This window comes from Rhinopithecus bieti, unplaced genomic scaffold, assembly GCF_001698545.2.
Source record: "Rhinopithecus bieti isolate Rb0 unplaced genomic scaffold, ASM169854v2 scaffold_29990, whole genome shotgun sequence".
Classification (NCBI taxonomy): domain Eukaryota; kingdom Metazoa; phylum Chordata; class Mammalia; order Primates; family Cercopithecidae; genus Rhinopithecus; species Rhinopithecus bieti.
In genome coordinates, this window is record NW_016812921.1 from 40,053 (window position 1) to 60,846 (window position 20,794).

Consider the following 20,794-nt stretch of genomic DNA (forward strand, 5'->3'; position numbering starts at 1 on the left):
GTCAGACACGAGCCTCGTCTCTCCTCCTGCAGTGATGAAGACGGACGAGAGCGGCCTCACGGTGTTCCGGCTGCTCACCAAGCAGGGGCGCTGGCTGTGGGTGCAGTCCAACGCGCGCCTGGTGTTCCGCGGCGGCCGGCCCGAGTGCATCGTCGCCCGACAGCGGGCCCTCACGTAAGTGGCCAGGGGCCCTGGCAGAAGCCGCGGTCGCACCTCAGCGGCGCACCCTGCCGGAAGTGGAGTCCCCTGGCGGTTCCGGTGAGAGCCGGCTCCCCAGTGAGCTTCCGCGGCCCGGTAGTACATGAAGATCCCCTGGCCTGGTTGCGGTCGTAAGTGAGGTTCCGATGTAAGGGTCGTTGCCAGGCGAGATGGAAGTGAAGCCCCACAGGCCACGCTGTTAGTCCGGGCCTTGTCCTGAGGGTCGGAAATGAGAGCCAGACGTAAGGCGGGCTGATGGCGGCGAGCACCGTGAGACCGCCACCCCAGAAGTCCCTCAGTAGCCTCCAGGCCTGAGCCGATGGCCCCGGGCCCCTCTTGTCTAGTTGTTTGACATTGGACGGAAGGCTGAACCCCTCACGGGCCTCGGTTACTCCTGTAGACCAGGGAGAGTGCACCCTCCGGGTGGTTTCCTGATGTGGAGCCAGTGGGATGGGTCACTTTTTCCAGGCTTGGCGTGCAGAGCCTTGGAGGCCGAGTTCCACCGGAGAAAGTGTCTGTGGCTTTTTTTTTTTTTTGAGACGGAGTCCCCATTCCTTCCAGATAGCAGCTTGAGCATAAAGAAAGGCATAACTAAAATCAGTGTAAATGTTAATTCTTAAGTCCCTTCCCAATTGCAAGGCTCTGAGAAGAGCTATTAATTCCACGTTTTGAGCCAAGATAGAAGCTGGTAAGGCCCTTTAAGATTCAATTACCTCGTGTTGACTGACAACTGCATGCCCACGTTTTCTGCTTCCCTGGTGCATAAAGCAGCTTCCATCTGTAAACCATTCTAGCTCAGGATTATCTAGAGGTTCATCCTTTAAATCTGGCCAGCTGGAATAAACTTGCTCCATAACTCGTATACAAGAATGATCTAGAGTGCCTGTAGGATCAGGCAGATAGGTAGCTGGATTCAAAATCTGGCATTCTTTAGGAGTTACTGCAGGAGTGTCTAGCAACAAAGCCTAATAGTTCACTAAGTATCCCCCTGTCATCCAGTGGTGTCCTTCAGCTTCTAGGATTCCTTGTACTTGATGTGGGGTTAAAACCTCCACATGTTGTCTTAAAGTCAGTTTATTGGCTTCATCTACCAAAAGAGCAGCTGGGGCATCCAGGCCATCCTGAAGCTTCCTGGTCTAATTGTAGAAAAATATGCCTCTTGTAGGCTTGTCCCAGCTTCTGGACAAGGATACCCAAAGCAGTTCCTTGTTTTCAGCCACATAAAGGAAAATGGCTTATCAAGATTAGGGATCTCCAGGGCTGGAGCTGATCCAAATTTCTCCTTGAAAGGATTAAAAGCTTTTTTGCAATTGCTATCCCATTCAAAAGGATCTACATCTGCTCCTTTTAGGGCCTCATATAACGGCTTGGCCATACGCTCAAATCCAGGCAGCCATAAACAGCAGAATCCTGCCAGCCCTAGGAAAGCCTGCAGCTGCTTTCTGGTTTTGGGTTCTGGAATGCCCAGGATAGCGTCCCTTCACGCTGGGGCTATTGCCCAAGTGCCACAGGGGTTGATACATATCCTAAGTATGTAACCTCTTGAGATGAAACCTGGGCCTTATGCAGCAAGGTCCTATACCCATTAGCTCCCAGAAAATTTACCAACTTAATGGTGTTTTCTTCCGAGTCTCTTTTGGTTGTGCTAGCAACCAATAAATCATCCACATATTGGATAATAGTGACCTTATTCAATTGTAATAGCCTTAATTTCCTAGCCAATGCATTTCCAAACAGATGAAGGCTCTGCCTGAGAGCCTTCCCTGGGAAGAACCGTCCAAGTTAACTGAGAAACTAAATGACTCAATTAACTTGGGATCTGTCTGTTCAAACGCAAAGGTGAATTATGAATCAGGGTGTAATGGAATGCCAAAAAAATGGCATCTTTAAGATCTAAGATTGTAAATCAGTCAGCATCCCCAGGGACCTGGGCTAACAGCACATAGGGATTGGGCACTACAGGATATATGGGAACGACAGCCTCATTGAAAGCCTGAAGCTATTGAACAAATCTATAGTCGCTCTTTGGCTTTTCAACTGGCAAGACTAGAGTATTACAAGCAGACTCACAGGGCCTTAACAACCAGAATTGCAAAAACTTGGCTATTAATGGTCCAATCCCTCTTTGTGCCTCGAGCTTTAAAGGCCATTGTCTCTTCCAGGGGTACAGGGCACTAGGCTTAAGTTGGATGCAAACCAGGGGACTGTTTAATGCTTTGCCTGGAACCTCAGTGTCCCATACTATAGGATTTACTTGGGGGGTTACTTCGGTAGGTTAGCTAGATAAGTCCCCATTAACTTTACTCCCTTATCACAGAAAAGGAGAAGGAGCAATCTTTCATCTGCCTTGTTATTTCCAAAAGGTACCACTGTTTGCAGCTGATCAACAAATCCCTTCCCAATAAAGGGGTGGAACAGTCAGGCATTATAAGAAAGGCAAATTATAAGAAAGAAAACTTTATGAGGAAACCAAAGTCCCTGATGGGCAGCTTACAGGATAGGTAAAGTGGCATCGGTGAGCTTGTCTGTTTAACCCCATGATCATACGCTTTTGGGGTGACAGAAGCTCATTATAATGGGTCAAAACAGAGTAAGCAGCTCCCATATCCAGAAGGAAGGTAATATTCTTACCTTCACTTAAGGGTTACCTGAGGCTCCTCTGAAGATGTGGCTAGTTGTCCAACAGGAGGTGTGTAAGAACATCGTGGGCCCCAGCACTCTTGGGCTTGCTTGGCTATTTTGGCCATCATTGGTTTGGGTGCCAATGGCTCCCTTCGGAACGGTGGGCATTCCCTTTTCCAATGGCCAGTTTTCTTACAGTGTACACACTGATGAACATCCAAGACATGGTAACTCAAATGCCCAGCTCTGGGCGTTCCACCTTTTTGCTTCACTAGTTCAGCCAAGAGCTGCACCTTGTGGGAGGTTCTTTTTGCTCTTTCTGCTTTCCCTGTTCTGTCCCTGTTATTAAAATGAAAATGCCATATTCAAAAGCTGATTTATAGGTGTCTGGGGACCCATAGCTGTGCTTTGTAGTTTCTTACAGTTATCGGGGCAGACTGGGTTATAAAATGTACTCCCCAAAGGGTCTGTCCTTCCCTTGAGTCAGGATCTGTATTAATATATTTCCTAGTAGCCCCAACTAAACACTGTTGGAACAAAGCTGGATTCTTATCTTTACCCTGAGGAACTTCCTTAACCTTTTCATAGTTAACAGGCTTTGTCATACACTTCTTCATCCCTTCCAACAAACAAGTGACCATATGATCTCTCCTCCCTAAGTCCTCACTCATCAGCATGGATCCCAGCCGTCCCAGGATGCGTTGTTTCTCTTTCACTTTACAACACAGAGACAACAGAACATGCAGATCCTTCCAAGTTAAACTATAGGTCAGAGTTAATTTCTCAAACTCGTCTATGAGTTTTCCTGGATCTTCAGAGAAATGACCAAACTTCTCCTTACGTAGAGTCAAATCAGACATAGAAAAGGGGATATGTACTCTTTTTTGTTTTTGTTTGTTTGTTTGTTTTTTGGTTTCCTGGTTTTTGTTTGTTTGTTTGTTTTTTTGAGACAGAGTCTCCCTCTCTCGCCCAGGCTGGAGTGCAATGGTGCAATCTCAGCTCACTGCAAGCTCCACCTCCTAGGTTTACACCATTCTCCTGCCTCAGCCTGCCCAGCAGCTGGGACTACAGGCACACACCGCCACGCCTAGCTAATTTTTTGTATTTTTAGTATAGACGGGGTTTCACCGTGTTAGCCAGGATGGTCTCAATCTCCTGACCTTGTGATTCACCTGCCTCGGCCTCGCAAAGTGCTGGGATTACAGGTGCGAGCCTCTGCACCCAGTTGGGGATATGTACTCTCACAGTGCCTTCTTCCCCATCTGCCACCTCTCTAAGTGGACAAAGATTTCCCTTTGGAGGTTAATAAGAGGCTCCACTATGAGTAGTCCTCACAAGGCTAGGTTCTTCAGGGAGTGGTGGGTATAGAGTGGGACTAGGCGGGTAAGGAGGTGGAGACAAAGAGGTCTCAATAGAACTTCCAGGTCAACTAAAGGGAGAAAGGGTCGACACACCTGAACCTTCAGAGATGACAGAAGGAGGTTCTGCTCCATTCAGAAATGCTTACTGAACTCTGGGGGCTTGCATCAAGGGATCATCTAATATCTAGTATGTCTAGTTCATTTTCTTCATTCCCTCTCATTAAACATGCACATGCCTGTTGCAGGGTTTTATCCCAACTGAACAGCAAAAATATTTGAACATATGGTATTTTATCTCATTTTCGTCTCTTACAAAACAAATGAAGTGGAAGTATAGTATTAAAGGCCATAGTTCCAGTGGGAGGCCATTTCTCTTATTTTTCCAGCTAATACTGAGGCCAAAAAGTATTACATAGAAACATCAGTATTCTCTTCTTAAGCCCATTTAGTTTAAACAGTTCCAGTGTTCAAGAATACATACTAGCAGTGAGTCCTTTGGGATCAATGTCATGGTTCCTGAGAAGGAGGCAGGTGATGTTGAAAGAAAAGTTCCAAACCTATGAGATTGTATTGTTACTGGCCGAGTTCCACTAAAAAGTATAAGAGAGGTTTTTAAGGCCAGCTGCATTAATGAGGGGATCCCTGCTGAAAATCAAATTCTCTTATTCACACTATCCAAATAACATAAATGAGCTGAGCCATTAATCTTAGATTAACCACAACATGGATCTGACAAAATAAATGTTGAATAAGGCAAAGGAAATGAAGAGAACTTAGATGGAGATGACCAGAGCAAGCAGCCTCTGGCCAGTAGTGCCAGCGTGGGCTGGACAAGCAAAGACAATTTGCCCGGATCCAAGAAAGGAAAGAAGTTTTTTAGTGTGCAAATGGAACAAAACAGCAAGGAGAAAAGTCCCCTGATTTCCAACAAAACACAACCACACCTATCTAATCATATTGCTCATAGCTGTTAAATACCAAATCTTAATCAGCAGTTTTAGGGGTGAAGGCTAAGCAGCTACAGTCTTAAAATAAACCAAAGTAAACCAAATCCTGCAGTGCCTTTTTCCCCCCGTGTTTCACAAGCAAACAGGCAGAAATCAGGAGGTACACAGGAGAAGAGAAAGGTTAAAATCCCTAAGACCAGTTAAATGAAGACTTCTGAAAATGATGGTGAAACAGAGATACCAACCAAGAAATTGATTCATGCAGCAAAGAGGAAAAGGCAGATTAATACTAAGAGCATAACAGTTAACATCCTGTGATACCAAACCTTCTCTTAGCTTAGAGGGACTTTACTCCAAACCCCTAAATCTTAGGAAGGACTCTAACCTCCTAAGTTGGGCCTCAAATGCCAGTTGAGTCAAGCATATTTACCTTTTTTAAAGAGGGGCCTTTAACCCTGTCTGTCTTAGGAGAGACTCTAACTCCCCTAATTGAGCCTCTAACCCAATCCCATCCTCTACCCGGGTAAACGCACCCCACTTACCCAAAGTTGGCCAATTGGTGTTGCAAGCAGATGACTTTCCTTTGGGTGGAGGGTCTCTTCAGTAGAATCCCCATGGGGTTTGCCAGGAAAGTGTTCCCAATCCAGACTCCAAGAGAAGGTTCTTGAATCTCGCACAAGAAAGAATTCAGTGAGAGTTCACAGTGCAAAACGAAAGCAAATTTATTAAGAAAGTGGAGTGGTGAAAGAAACGCTACTGTATAGAAAGAGTAGGGCATTCCTGAAAGTAAGAGGAGGAACACGCCCATCCTAGGTACAATATTTGTTTACATATAGGATAACAAAATGCAGGGATGTGCTCTACTATTAATACAAGGGTTTGTGATAAAGGATTGATTTTTTAATTACTATATTTTGCAAGAATCAATACTATTATCTTTAAAGCAAATTTAGGAACGTCTTTGTTCTCAAGATACTGGGATATTGGGACATTCCTGAGTCTGGGTCTGTTTAGTAAACGTTATGAATCTGTTCCCTTAACCGTAAACATCTAGAGGCTAGGAATGCCTAAACTCCTGGAAATGGAGCCCAGCAAGTCCAAGCCTCATTTTTCCTCACCCTCACTCATGATAGAGTCACTCTGGTTCGAATGCCTCTGACATCCGGAATGGGAAACTTCATTCTCTGGGTTCACTGATTCTCTTCCTCCTGTACTGCAGGCTTAGCTGCTCACTGCTTGCAAAGCCAACGACAAGGACCAAGTGCAGTCAAAGGAAAGTGACTTTATTTTCCAAAGCTAGCAGTGGGGAAACAACTGGTGTATGCCTCTAGAACCACTTCAAAAGTTTGGGCTGAGGGAAGCGATTTTAAAAAGGGAACCTTGATATGGGAGGCATGCAGGAGTTGTGCAGGATTCAGTGGATGTGTGTCTTGCCCCAGTGCCTGTCTTGAGTTACGGTCCACCTGGAGCTTCAGGCTGATGCCATCTTGACAGTGACTGGGTGGTAGTTTATTCATCTTGAGAGAGTCTGTAAGAAAGAGAGAATTCAACAGCTGGGTGTTTGTGCTTGTTTCTTTTTAAATTAGCCTCTGGTACTTCTTAACAAACATATAGTTAGATAAGTGTGCATGGTGTGAGTTTAACAAGCATTCAGTTAGATAAATGTGCACAAGGCAAGGGAGTGTAAGGTGGGAAAGAGAAGGGAGTGGAGTTTTAAAGTGCATTTCACAGCCATATTTTAAGACTAAGGAAAAGGCTTCTGTAATTTGCTTCAAGGTTACACCTTGAAACTGGGGGGAACAAAAGGAGAAAAGGAGAAAGAAGAAAATATTTTAATGTATTTTGAAGCTCTATTACTCAGTTACACTAATATGCCAAATTCTTAGGCCTGTACCAAAATGGCTACAAGTATTGAGGCCCTGAATACTAACTGCAAAGAATTCAAGACTCCATTTGCCCAGAATTCAAACTCTTAATCTAGAATCTTCCATCAACCATATTCAGCAGAAGTTGCTGTTTTCCATTGCATGCTGCAGAAATGAAATGTGAATGAAAATAAAAACTTGGGATCCCAATTCACTCTGCCAAAGGAAAAATTAAGCTGAAAGCTGAGTCATGCAAGAAGCTGTATTTCCTTTTGTTCCTGAGTAGATAGTTACAGATAAAAAGTTAAATATCTCCACAAGTAGCTACTCTAAGTTCACCTTATCTTACTGAGTGGGAGACGAATATATATTGACTATTGCCCTACTTGCTCCCTTTCTCTTGCAACATGTGGATTCAGTAATATGACCATACCCTCTCTCTTTCCCCTCCAGCCTGCTTTTCCCCTTTAAATACTGACACCCTCAAAATCATCTTTGGAGAAGAGACTTGTCTCCTAGGTGCATGTCCTTAACCTCGGCACAATAAACTTCTAAAGTGATTGAGACCTGTCTCATATACTCTTTGGTTTACACTAAAAATGTGCCTCCTCAGAAATGGCATTCCTTCAACCTACCGTACTCACTTCTGCTATAATTCTGTGCCATGTGGTCTTTTAAGAGGAAAGGAATCAAAGCTATCATTCTGTAGACTCATCTCAGGGCAGGGCAGGCTAATAACAGCTCCCATGACACTTTCTGGGTGATGCAGAGTGTCTGTCATTAACTTCCAGAAGACCAAGATTCCATGTTGAAGTCTTGTCAATCTACAACATACTTTGTAAACTATAATGTGCATACTAACAGAAAGCATTTCATTGTTTTTATTTATTTTTACATTGCCAGGATATCAGACCACACAATGTTATCTTCCAACTAGTGAACCAGCATGGCCCAGCCCCCATGTGGATCTGTGGCATGTCTTTATAAAATGGATGGTCAAAATGGGAAATGTAAGGGATGATGAACGTCTTCGTTCATTTTCTGTTTCTTTTAACAGAATTCCTGAAACTTGGTAATTTATAAAGAGAAGCAGTTTATTTCTTACAGTTTATGGAGGCTGAGAAGTCCAAGGTCCAGGGGCCGCATCTGATGACAGCCTTCTTGCTGGTAGGGACTCTGTAGAGTTCCAGTGTGGCCAACAAGCCCCCCCACCATGATAACCTATCAGTTCACTAATCCATTAGGGGATTAATCCATTCATAAGGACAGAGCTCTCATGATCCAGTCCCCACCTGAAGGCCCTACCTCTCAAGACTGCCACACTGGGGATTGTTTCAACATGAGCTTTGGAGGGGAAAAATATTCAAACTGTGTAAACAAATGAGCCAAGAGAAGCTATCTGGACCATTCCCATTAGTGCCACGTTATGAACAGTGATCAGAGATCCAGTAATGTGAAAATATGCCATAGGTAACAAACTTTCCTGCCTTTGGAGCCTGAAACCTTGCTGAGAAATATTTAGATCATGTGAAAATCACAGAACTGTGTCAAACAACTTGGATTCTGAGCTTGATTCCACTCTGGTCTCAGAAAACCACCTTATAAATGTGCCTCACCTTCCTGCCATGCAAAACTGAGAGGGCTTTAGTGTGCATTTTCTATGGCTCTTATCAGCTCTACTATTCTTTGGATTTACTAAGCAAGAAGTTCATAAATCAATAGTTTTGTTAAATAGTGTTTATTTCATCAAGTGCAAAAATAATACATGCTCATTGTAGAAAATTTAGAAAATGAAAACACTGCAACAGTGAAATAGCTATTGTGCTACTAGTCAGAGAAAAAAATGTTGTCAGTATCTTAATACATTTACTTCAAGTAAGTTTTGACACATTGAAATTTTATATTTGAAATTATACAGTATGTTTCATATCTTACTTTTTCCACATGAGAATAAATTGAAAGCAATTTTCATATCAAAATTATCCATAAATGCCTTTATTGTTGTTTCATATGCTCCCATATGGATACGTGATGGCCTTTCATTAAATATTGAAATTTAGGGTTGGGTTTTTTAAATTACTATGACGATATTGTGATAAATGGAAATTTATATGTAAATAACTGGCTGCTATTCCAGTTTCCTTAGAATCTCAAGAGTGGAACTTTTAGGTCAAAGGATTTAAGCATTTCAAAATTCTTTGATACTATTGTCAAATTGTTCTCCAGAGAGCCTACACCAAATTATTCTCTGGCCAGGCTTAATGCAATACAGGTTTAGCACAGAGTCATCCTAGCATCAGATAGACAGAGTGATGAAGAGGCAGGTTGTCAAGAAACAGATCTAGGTGGAGGTATGAAGACTGAATTGTTAAATTAAAGAAGTATCTTAAACCCATGAGGACAGGACAAAGTTGTAGGTAAGGTTGGGACAACAGTTTAGCGATTTACAGGGAGTTGGGGGAGGAAAGTTAAATCCCTCCCTCATACCTTTTACCACAAAAATGTATCCAGATATGGTACTCTTTTTGTTAAACTCTTCTGGAACAGTTCCACTACTGTAATGTTGAAGTTGCTCTTTTTGCATCAACCCTCTCATAAGTAATAGCCATAACAACTATAGCTGAAATAGCTGGCCAAAATATTGTTTTAAAACAAGGCACTGGAGAGTCAATGCTTGAAAGAAAGGAATGGCCCTTGTTGAGTTTCCTACTTTTTACTGCTTTCTGTCTGAGAAAACTCTACTTGGTGCTGGGCAGTTAAAAACTGAAATGTTGACTCATCATCGTAATATCTCAAGAACCAGAGAACATAGATTATGGTAACTGCAGCAGCTGCAAATGAAGGAGCAAAGCTAGAAATGAATGATCTAGAAAAGAGGAGCCTTTATATTTTATGAATTAACTCAATCTAAATTTCTGCTGACCACTGAATCATGCAAGCATTGAGATAGACTTACAGCAACCAACTTAAGATCAAAAGAACTGAACAGAGATTTCCACTGTTGCCCACCACAAGGGAAACATAGTTTGCATTTGCATTTTAAGTCATCCAGTTACACAAAACAAAACAAAAAACTCAATACTCTTTGGAAGGATAGAATAGAATACAAAATCAACAGTGTGTCATCATGATATCCAGGCTATAATCCAAAATTACTTGACATATGAGGAAACAGGAAAGAAGATCTCAGAAGAATATGCAACCAATAGAGACCAATCCTAAGACGACCCAAGTATTGGACAAGAATTTTTCAAGAAAATTTTTTTTTTTTTTTTTTTTTTTTTTTTTTTTTTTTTTTTGAGAGAGAAAGTTCTCAGCTCTGTCACCCAGGCTGGAGTGCAGTGGCGTGAATCTTCCGGCCTTCACTTGGCAAAGTTTTCCACCTGCCGCTGGGTTCAACACCATTCTCCTGGCGCGTCAGCCTCCCCAAGTAGCTGGGCTACAGGTGCAGCCGCCACCGCACGCCCGGCTTAAATTTTTTTTGTATTTTTTTAGTAAAGGCAGACAGGGTTTTCAGCTTGTGTTTAGGCCAGGAGGTTCCTTTATCTCCTGACCCTCGTGATGCTGCTTCCTTGGCCTCCCAAAGTGCTGGAATTTTTACAGGCAATGAGGCCCACCCGCACCGCAGCCCTGGGATACAGAATTTTATAGCAACTATTATAATTATGCTCATGGACATAAAGGAAAATGTATTTATGATGAATGAAAAGATAAGAAATCTCAGCAGAAAAAAAAATAGAAAGAATATTTGGAACAATATCTACAAATAAATAATTCACTGGGTGTACGTAACAGATCGAAGATGGCAGGAGAGTTTGTGAACTTGAAGATAGAGCAATAGAATTATCCAATCTGAAGAACAAAGATTTTAAAAGATTGAAAAAAGAAATAAACAGCTTCAGGGATCTGCAGGACAATAATAAAAGGTCTAATATATGGGCAAATAGAGTCCCAGAAGAAGAGCAGAGATCAAATGGAGCTGAGAAAAGAAAGATTTGAAGAAATAATGGCTGGAAACTTTCCCAATTTAGTGAACATTGTAACTTTATGGATCAGAACAATCATCAAATTCCAAACAAGATAAATACAAAGAAAACTATACAAAGGCATATCTAGTCAGACCGTCAAATACCAAAAATAAAGAGAAAAGCTTTGAAAGCAATCAGAGAGAAAAGTACATTATACATAGGGAACACTGATTACAATTATTATAGAATTCTGAGAAACAATGGAGATCAGAAGACATTAGAACAATATATTTAAAGTGCTTTAAAACTGGTCAACTCTGAATTTTGTAATGAATGACAGTATCATTTGAATTTTAAAAGCTAATACTTTGTTGCCAAAAATAGACAAGAAATGCTAACAGAAATTTGTCAAGATGAAGGGAAAGAATACCTGGTGAAACATTGAAACTTGAGACAGGAATGGAGAGTTTGGGAAATGGTAAACAGGTGGATAAATATAAAAGATTATTTTCCCCTTTATTTAAAGTACAAATGACTGCTTAAAGCAAAAAAAAAAAAAAAAAAAATAGCATATTGTAGGATTTATAACATGTGGATGTGGTAAATCTGCCAACTCTAACATAAAGAACAGGCATTAGGGGTGTGTGTACTATACAGTTGCAAGGTGCGTATGTTTTATGTAAAGTGTCACAGTATTAATTCTAAGTAGACAATGAAAAGTCAATAGTGTAAAGTAGTTCCTATAAAATATAATGCAAAAGGTGTAGCCAAAAGTAGGCAAGTTGAGATGAGTTTCTTTAAAAAAAAAAAAAAAAATCCTCTCTCTAGGCAGGACTTTTTCTGCAGAACAGAGGAATAAAAAGCAGAGGTGACAAACAGAAAGCAAACAGTAAAACAGAAGCCCCAAATTCAACCATATCAATAATTACATCTACAGGTTAGTCGACAAAAGACTTCTGCTATTGTTTGGACGTGGTTTGTCCCTGCCAAAATTCATGTTGAAATTTGATTCCCAGTGTGGTGGTGCTGAGAGATGAGGCCTAGTAAGAGGTGTTTGGGCCATGGGGTGGAGCTCTCATGAATAGATTCATTCCCTCTCTCTGGAATGAGTTCTCATTCTTGCAGGACTGAATTCATTACTACAGAGCGGGTTGTTCTTCCTTGTGTTTGGTCTTTGTGCACATGCACACTTGCCTTTTCTGCTTTTTACCATGAATTGAAGCAGCACAAGACCCTCACTAGGTAGGCTGCCCGATTTTGGACTTTCCAGCCTCCAGAATTGTGAGCCAAATAAACTTTTCTTACCCAGTCTCAGGTATTTTATTATATCAACACGAAACAGACTAAGACAACTCCAATTAAAGGACACAGATTGTCAGAATGGATTAAAAATCAAGACCTAACTGTATGCCTTCTAAACAAGATACAGTTTTAAATAATGACACTAAAAGATTGAAAGTAATTAGATGTAGGCCGGGTGCGGTGGCTCAAGCCTGTAATCCCAGCACTTTGGGAGGCCGAGACGGGCGGATCACGAGGTCAGGAGATCGAGACCATCCTGGCTAACACGGTGAAACCCCGTCTCTACTAAAATACAAAACTAGCCGGGCGAGGTGGCGGGCGCCTGTAGTCCCAGCTACTCGGGAGGCTGAGGCAGGAGAATGGCGGGAACCCGGGAGGCGGAGCTTGCAGTGAGCTGAGATCCGGCCACTGCACTCCAGCCTGGGCAACAGAGCGAGACTCCGTCTCCAAAAAAAAAAAAAAGATGGTGTCCTGCCCCTTTGTCATTCATATACCAGCTCCTGGATGTGGGCTTGTGTTTCCTTAACCACAGGAACTTGGAGGGGGAGGAGCACCTGCGCAAACGGGCCCTGCAGCTGCCGTTCACCTTCACTACGGGGGAGGCCGTCCTGTATGAGAGCAGCCTCCCAAGCGCCCTGACTGCCCTCCCAGCCAGGAAGAGGACCAGGGGTAGGAAGGGTCTTCCAGCTGGCCAGGACTCTTCGTGCCCCGGATCTCTCCTTGGAGCCATGATGCAGCAAAATGAATCCGTGTACTTGTCCTGCATTGCTCCCACCCTCCAGGGCTCACCCTTAGAGAGGCAGGGGTCTGATAACAGATGTGAGGACAAGGAAGAGAAAGAGAAGGAGGAAGGCAGCTCCCTCCTGGCCCTCATCGAGACCCTGCTGGAGAAGGACAAGGAAGAACAGCCCGACCTTTACTCCACCCTCCAGCACCTGGCTGTCACCAATCTCAACCAGCGTCTGTGGGAAGAGAAGCTTCAAGGAGTTGACTTGGGCCCTGCAGGACCTCAGAACTGCCACCTGCCACCACCCAGCCAAGGAAGAAAACTCCACAGGGAGAAGGAGACCCAGTTTTATGACACTGGCAACGTGGGGTTGCCCCCACCAGCCAGCATGACTTCTCCACAGACCCTGAATCCACCATCTTCTCAGGGCTCAGCCCAGCTAGCCACAGAAGTAACTCCACCTCCAAATGTGGGCTTGGTGCCCAGCTACCCTCAAGCACAGCCCCAGGATTGTCTTATCACTGGTCATTCTCTCCCTGGCCCCACACTCCAGAACCCCCTCCAGGGCCCCCCACAGTGGTGGCCTCGGCACAGCCAGGCAGTGCCTTCGAACTTTGAGATGTGTCAGAAGCCAACATTTGACCTCAGCCCACTGCCTCAGGCCTCCAGCCCAAGCCGGCCTGCTCAGGGTTTTCAGCCAAGCCATACACCCTTTCTCTCTTTAGGAGAAAATGTTCCTGGATACCTGGCTCCACTAGGCCCTGGTGTTCTGAATTTTTGCAAGGAATCTATGCCCTGGACCTCCACACACAGTGGTCAGGGCCAGGGGTCCTTGATCCCCTCAGACCCCACTTTATGTGTCAACCCATGTGGTACCCACCATTTGGGCAGCATTTGGGATTCCCCCATCCAGGGCCACCCAGTTGCAGTCCCCATGGAGGTGGTGGCAGAGCAGAAAGCAGGGCAGGCCCAGCCTGACCCCTTCAGCTGCCCATGGATGGTTGACTCCTGCCTTCCATGGACATGGCCACCCAGTCCCAGCTTGTACAGAGGTCAGCCCCCGTCTGTGCAGGGGGCACCTGGGACACCAGAGGAAAAATCTGGAGAGGGAGAGCATCCACCCCACTCGCTGGAGCCAAACCAGCTTTCCAGGAGTCCAGCCTGTCCTTCCCCAGTACTTCTGCCTGGATCCTCAGCCATGCGGGGCTCTTACACTGCAGACCCCAACCCAGCCACCAAGCAGCAGCAGTGGGTGCAGGGGGTGCTGCAGAGCCAGGAGCACTGTTGGCAGGTGAGAGAAGGGGCACCACGTGTCCATCACCAGGCTGGCCACCTGAGAGATGCCATTCCCCAGGCTCCTCAGCAGAACTTCCCCTCTCCTGACTCTGCCAACAGCTCCGCACATTCAGGTGGCAACCACTACAGCAGCCCAGCAGAGCTTATGGGACAAGTCAAAGACAGACCACAGGTGCCACCTAGCCTGGCCCAGCCTATCTGCCCCCCTGACCTGGCCTGGCCTCCCACGTCCATGCAGGGCAGCTATGACATTAGGCTCCGGGTGGGTGTTGGTACACAGGGTCTCAGAAAACCGGGACCAGCAGGGAAGGGCACCCCACCACACTGGTCAAGTACAGAGCTGCTGGCAAATGTGGACATGTCAGGGCCTTAGCCCAGAGAGACAGTACAAGGAGGGGCAATGGAGCTGGCCCAGCCTTGGCTTGGGTTGCTGTGGGGTCCAGAGTGGGGACACGGATTTTGCAAAGGTAGCAGGTTACTGCCATGTGGGTCACGTGAAGCCAGTAGTGGTGGCAGCCACAGCCCCCTGTAGGGCCCCATTTGGTGTCTCCTGGGCCATTGCTGAGCAGCCTGGATGCTCCCCATAATTTAGCCTATCTTTGGACCCCCAAAACTTGAATTAGTCATAGAGATTTGAATGTGGTCCTCTTGCAACTCCCTGCATGCACCACTTCCAGCACCCCATGCAGAGACCGGCACTTCTCTTTGCCTGGTGCTGCTGGGGATTGAGGCCCTCTGTAGGCATAAAGTCTTCAGGTAACTAACTTTCCCCCAGAAATGCAGCTTTGGATGGAAATCACATGACAGTGCTGCTGCTTCCCTCAGCTCCTGTTGTGGTTTCTGGGTGATGCCCTCAGGACTGAGCAGGGATATACAGCTGTTTCCCTGAACCCTAAATGGCCCCAAATAGCCACATCTTGAGTCCTCCCCCAACTTTGCTGGGTTTTCTGTCCCTTCTCATTGGACACTGCAACCCCTCACTTCTGCTTTCAGGGATCTCAGGCTGCCCATCTCTAGGGTCCCTGCTCACTTCTCTTCCCAGTGTTTTGTTTTCATCTGTTGTAGGTTAGAAAATCTGAAGACCAGGTTTGATAAACTTTCCTGAAACCAAAATAAACAGATTCCTAATCAAAGCCTGAATAAGCAAGTATCAATTTTAGACTCCTTGAACTAACCCTCTTCTCTTTTCAGCAAATCTGTTCTTACTCAGTTTCCTGTTTTCCTAACAGCAGTGTTCCCAAAACGAAGGCCGCAAGATGGCACTGGGGGTTCCAGGCCCAACAGCAAAGACATTTTTCTCCCAGGTCTGACGTTAAGATGATGTCGTGCTTTGCATCTCTACACAAGTGATTTGGGGCCTTAACTACTGACATTTTCCTTAAAATTAAAGTTTCTTAAACTCTCAGATTGCTGGGTGAATATTTAACTTATTTCTATGGGTATAATTACACATATTTGAAAGCTTAATCTCTGGATTCCAAAGATATACTTTTCGACTTCATTTAATTCAGTGCATTTTATACTACAGGAAATGCATACAGAATTCTCTTTGCTTAAAAAGTTATTTATGAACCCACAAAAATGTTCAAAGGAAAGGGACACGAGGAGCATGCAGCAGCAGACATGCCCAGACGTTCACCCGGAAGGGGCCCCACAACCATGGTGTCTGGTGACCATGTTTCCAAGCTGAGGGCTGAGGCTCAGCATCGAATGAGTGGGGGACCACACGGCCTCCTTTCTGCAATCAGGGCCATCCCAGGTGGCCAGGTAGAGGCCACTGGATGCCCAGTTCTTAGATCACCGTAGGGCACTGACCTGACGGCCGCAGACAGAGAAGGTAAGAGTGAGCCTTTGGCCTGGACACCTGAAAGGGGCTCATAATTCACTATCTGGACACAGGACAAGGGGCTGGTCTGCGGAGTCTGGGTGGTCTGTGGAGTCTGTGTGCAGGAAGGCGGTGTCTGAAGGGGGTGCAGGGATAGGGTTGATTGGAACATTTAGGCCACAGGAAGATGGTGTCCAGTCTGAAGGGGCTGCAGGGATGGGGTTGACTGGAACATTTAGGCCACAGGACACCTTGAAATGCAGGGTGTGTGGGGCCTCAGTCCCACCGCAGAGCAAAAGAAGAGAGCCTGGCGAGGCTCAGATAGCCGCTGCTTCTCCTTCCATAAAGCGTTCAGAACCGCAAAGGCTTACTCTAGCACTTCCATTCACTCCTGTGACTTAGAACCACAGAATTCATTGTTGAGGAACTAAAATGAGCCCTGAATATCACCAGTAAGACCTCCTTAGTTAGCATGGGTCCACAGGCATGACCGGATGGCCAGGGACCATTTGTCCTGCTCACGACTGTCACCCAAAAACCAGACACACAGTGGGTGCTTCATGAGTATTTGTTCTGTGTATGAACAAGTGAATGAAGGAATGAATGGATGAGTGGACAAAGAAACCACAGAACTAAAGACCAGGAGGTCAAGGGACTCACCCAGTGCAGAGCCCAGGCGGGGACCCCTCTCGTCCTCTGCTCGTTAGAGACTGTTGAGCTGCACACAGCAGGGGAAAGAAGAGGGAAGCCATTTTTGCCCATTTTTCAACAGCATTGTGGATTCCTGGGTGTTGATGATGTTGTTTTATGACAGGAAGTCCGTTATCTTGGACTCTTAAGCCAAAAAACACTGAGACATCAAAGAAACAAAGCCCTGCAACTTGACACAGAGGGTGCAAATAACACCAAAACAATCACCAGCACTCAGTAATGCTTTAACCTTCTCCCTCAAATGAAAACGTCCCATTGTGAGGTAAGGTTCGATTTCTAATCTCACATAGAATCTGAATGTGGGCAGCATTGTGCCCTGACAGGCAGAGGTCTAGCCGGAGTGCTGTTTATGCTTTCCTCTGCCCTGCTCTTGTAATACCTAACCTTGTTTTTTACCAACTTTGTTTGTAGACTCTCCCTTTCTCCCTTCATCACCTAGCCTTGTTTCCACATGAATAAGCTCTCCCTCAGCTGAGAAAGCCGTATGGACGAACTCCATTTGGCTCTGTCATTTGCAAGGCTTCAAGGACTCCTTACCCACCCCCTTCCTCAAGGAGTTAACTTGGGTAAGCTGACTCTCAACATTTCAGAGTCCAATTAACTGATAAGGTACTGAAGCAAGCAAGGTAGGAAGTTCCCTGGATTTTACTCAAGAGATAACAATAAAACCTTGAGTATGTGTCTGGCAGAACCCACATATATAACATCTTATGAAAGATTTAGAGCCCCTGCACCTAGAAACTTTGTTTCTCTGTAACCATTTGTCTTTTTTTTTTTTTTTTTTTTTTTTTNTGGGTAAGCTGACTCTCAACATTTCAGAGTCCAATTAACTGATAAGGTACTGAAGCAAGCAAGGTAGGAAGTTCCCTGGATTTTACTCAAGAGATAACAATAAAACCTTGAGTATGTGTCTGGCAGAACCCACATATATAACATCTTATGAAAGATTTAGAGCCCCTGCACCTAGAAACTTTGTTTCTCTGTAACCATTTGTCTTTTTTTTTTTTTTTTTTTTTTTGAGACGGAGTCTGGCTCTGTCGCCCAGACTGGAGGGCAGTGGCCGGATCTCGGCTCACTGCAAGCTCTGCCTCCTGGGTTCATGCCATTCTCCTGCCTCAGCCTCCGGAGCAGCTGGGACTACAGGCACCGCCACCTCGCCCGGCTAGTTTTTGTATTTCTTAGTAGAGACGGGGTTTCACCGTGTTAGCCAGGATGGTCTTGATCTCCTGACCTCGTGATCCGCCCATCTCGGCCTCCCAAAGTGCTGGGATTACAGGCTTGAGCCACCGCAACCGGCCGGAAATTCTTAAACAAGTGTTTTCACAAGGCATGTTGTAAAAATAAACTAAATCCAGAGGGGAGGTTGGGATTAAAAGTGGGTTTTAGGTACTGTCAGTCAAACAAAATTATTATATATCAGTTAGCTTTTGCTGCATAACAAACTTCTCCAAAACTTAATGGTTTAAAACAATGCTCATTTATTAGCTCAGGATTCTGTGGTTATCAGTTCTAGCTGGGTTAGATGGGATTCCTCAGTTTGTCTCATCTGGACTCTCTTCCACACCCATAGTTGGCTGGTGCTCAGCTGTGGGACTGGTGGTTTGAGGTAATCTGATAAATGGCCCCACAGGATATCAGGTCCTAGTCCCTGGAATCTGTAAACATTACATTATATTGGGAAAGAATGGCCTTTGCAAATGATTGTTGAAGATCTGGTAATGTAGAGATTATCCTAGACTATGAATGGGCCCTAAATGAAATCTCAAGTGTCCCTACAAGAGACAGGCAGAGGAAGACTTCAGACAGAACAGGGCAGAATCTGGAATCCCAGCTACACAGGAGGCTGAGGTGGGAGGATTGCCTGAGCCCAGGGAGGTGGAGGCTGCAAGTGAGCTCTGATGGTGCCACTGCACTCCAGTCTGATGTCCCATACAGAGTCTGGTCTAAAGTAGCAATGAGTGGTAGTGATCATCAATATCATTATCAGTATCATTCTCACAGTCATCACCACCACCATTTTCATCATCCTCATATCATAATCCTCACCATTGCCACCCCCATCATCATCTTCATCACCATCGTGATCATCACCGTCACCACCATCTTCACATCATCTTCATCTCACCATCACCACCAACACAGCGTCACCACTGCCACAACTCAATTTACTTTGCTCTGCATCTGTTCAGAGCTCCTCATGTGGCAGACGATGTACTCACTTTCAGAGTGGGTTAATAAAATTTCATTTTGTATTCTTTTAATTTCACTCATTGTGAGGCCACACTTACAGTACTTCCAGCTGATGTGGTCAGTCTTCCCTGAAAGACAATCCCTCGCTCTCCCCAGGGCCCAGCTCCTCCAGCATTACTCACGGCCCCCGGGCCATGTGCAGTAGAGCAGAACAGCTCAGATGAGGTCCGTGCATTAGGGGAAGGCAAGCCCTGCAGAGGCAATGGAGAAGCCAATGCCTGCCCATCCCACCCCTTTTCCATCCCACAGGGGACCTGCTCTTAACATACCCAAAATCACCATCCATCACTCCAGTGCCTGTCACAACACGTGGGCAGTCTGGTGCCTGCCTGGCAGCCGGGTGACCTTGGGGAAGCCTCTCAACCTCTTCAAGCTCCATTTATTAATCTGTAAATGAGGAATAATGTGACTTTCAGAGCTCTGTGGGCATCCCTAAGTGTGAATGGGCCTGCCTCTAGCAGAGGGATTAAGAGGGTTCAATAGAGATTTGGCAAATGGTCGGATAGATTGACAGATGACGGGCTGGAGTGTGTCTCTCATGCAGATTCCTAAGCACTTCCATACACTTCATCCTTACCACATCCCTGAGATGCAGGAAGGGCAGGAACAGAGCCCCACAAAGAAAAAAACCTTTCCCAAGATGCCAGTGAGGTGGGGTACTGGTCTTCACAGCAAAGTGCAGCACATCCTGATTAGCACCCCCTGCACTACAGTGCCAGGGACACGGGTCCTGTGTCATGCAAGGCCAGTGTTTCTTGCATGAATAATGCATGGACAATTTCTAAAGAAAAAAAAATCTCATAACTCACTAATGCCAAGCTAAGTTGTTTTTAATCATATAACAAATATATACTGATATAAACTCAATGTAAACTCAAAACAAATATACAAATTAGAGGCCCCTAAACCCACCATGCCTGTGACATCAGCCTACAGTGAACACCCATGGGGAAGCTCTGATGTGCTGTGCGGCCCTCCCACTCTTTCCTCAGGTACGATCTGTGGGACTCCCTCTGACTCTCCTCCCCTGATACATATCCACTTACTCCTGGGGGATGAGGCTCCCCTGGCCTCCTTGTTTTCCCTACACACTCTTAGGAGTGAGCTTGCTCCTTGCCCGTGGAGGGGTGATGGGCACAGGCCCTCCCCAGGCACTGGCCACTGATAGCTCCTACCAAAAACTCAAAGCCTCCCTGTAGGGGTGCAAGTGCTGGGGTGGGCAAAGGGCTGCCTACTCACCTGATGGGGCTGCTAAGTGCCTCTGGCCTGTCCTGGGGTGACCAAGCAGGATGCCCCCCGTTGGCCTCCTGACCCTCCCTCAGCCCCTCTGCATCCTGTGTGCTGCCTGCAGCGGTGGCTCCAGCAGTCTCCTGGAGCCTCAGTTTTGGTTGCTTTTGTCCAATGAGAGCAATAAGACAGAGGCAACTGCCTCATCCTGTCCTTCCGGTGGCCCTGCAGCTCCTGCAGGTTCTCATGATAAGCTCTCCATAGGCCCCTGTTGGCAGGGGCCATAGTGTCTGCTGGGGCCCAGCACATGATACGATTAGTGAGAGGGAGAGAGGGACCGTGGGTCACACATGGGGGTCAGTCACCTTCTTAAGCTGACAGTGGGACCCCCCTTCTTGTTTGGCCATAAAGTGTGATGGTGCCCCAGACACCCATGGAACGTCCAGATGGACTCTGACAGGCCAACAGCTGGGGAGGTGTAGGTCGGAACAGGGA

At 45.6% G+C, this 20,794-nt stretch overlaps 2 protein-coding genes across 3 annotated transcripts in view; one reads left to right on the forward strand and one right to left on the reverse strand.

Moving 5' to 3' along the window:
* Positions 1-15,674, forward strand: part of LOC108512144 (aryl hydrocarbon receptor-like) — a 48,579-nt gene extending 32,905 nt beyond the window's left edge. The window contains exons 9-11 of the mRNA XM_017847266.1: positions 33-174; positions 12,796-14,281; positions 15,516-15,674. Of these exons, the coding sequence (XP_017702755.1) occupies positions 33-174; positions 12,796-14,281; positions 15,516-15,596 (1,709 nt within the window). The 3' untranslated portion in view covers positions 15,597-15,674. The remainder of the gene's footprint in view (positions 1-32; positions 175-12,795; positions 14,282-15,515) is intronic.
* Positions 82-19,461, reverse strand: LOC108512161 (uncharacterized). 2 transcript variants are annotated; one of them, XM_017847302.1, is made up of 4 exons: positions 19,342-19,461; positions 5,671-6,656; positions 2,847-3,159; positions 82-766 (listed from the first exon to the last, which is right to left on the reverse strand). In XM_017847302.1, the coding sequence occupies exons 2-4, from the start codon at positions 5,934-5,936 to the stop codon at positions 587-589; spliced, it is 759 nt and encodes a 252-aa protein (XP_017702791.1). In that variant the 5' UTR covers positions 5,937-6,656; positions 19,342-19,461; the 3' UTR covers positions 82-586. The 2 variants fall into 2 exon arrangements, with proteins under 2 accessions (XP_017702791.1, XP_017702789.1); XM_017847300.1 differs by lacking the exon at positions 19,342-19,461 and adding an exon at positions 16,772-16,892.
* Between the last annotated feature and the right edge of the window lie 1,333 nt (positions 19,462-20,794).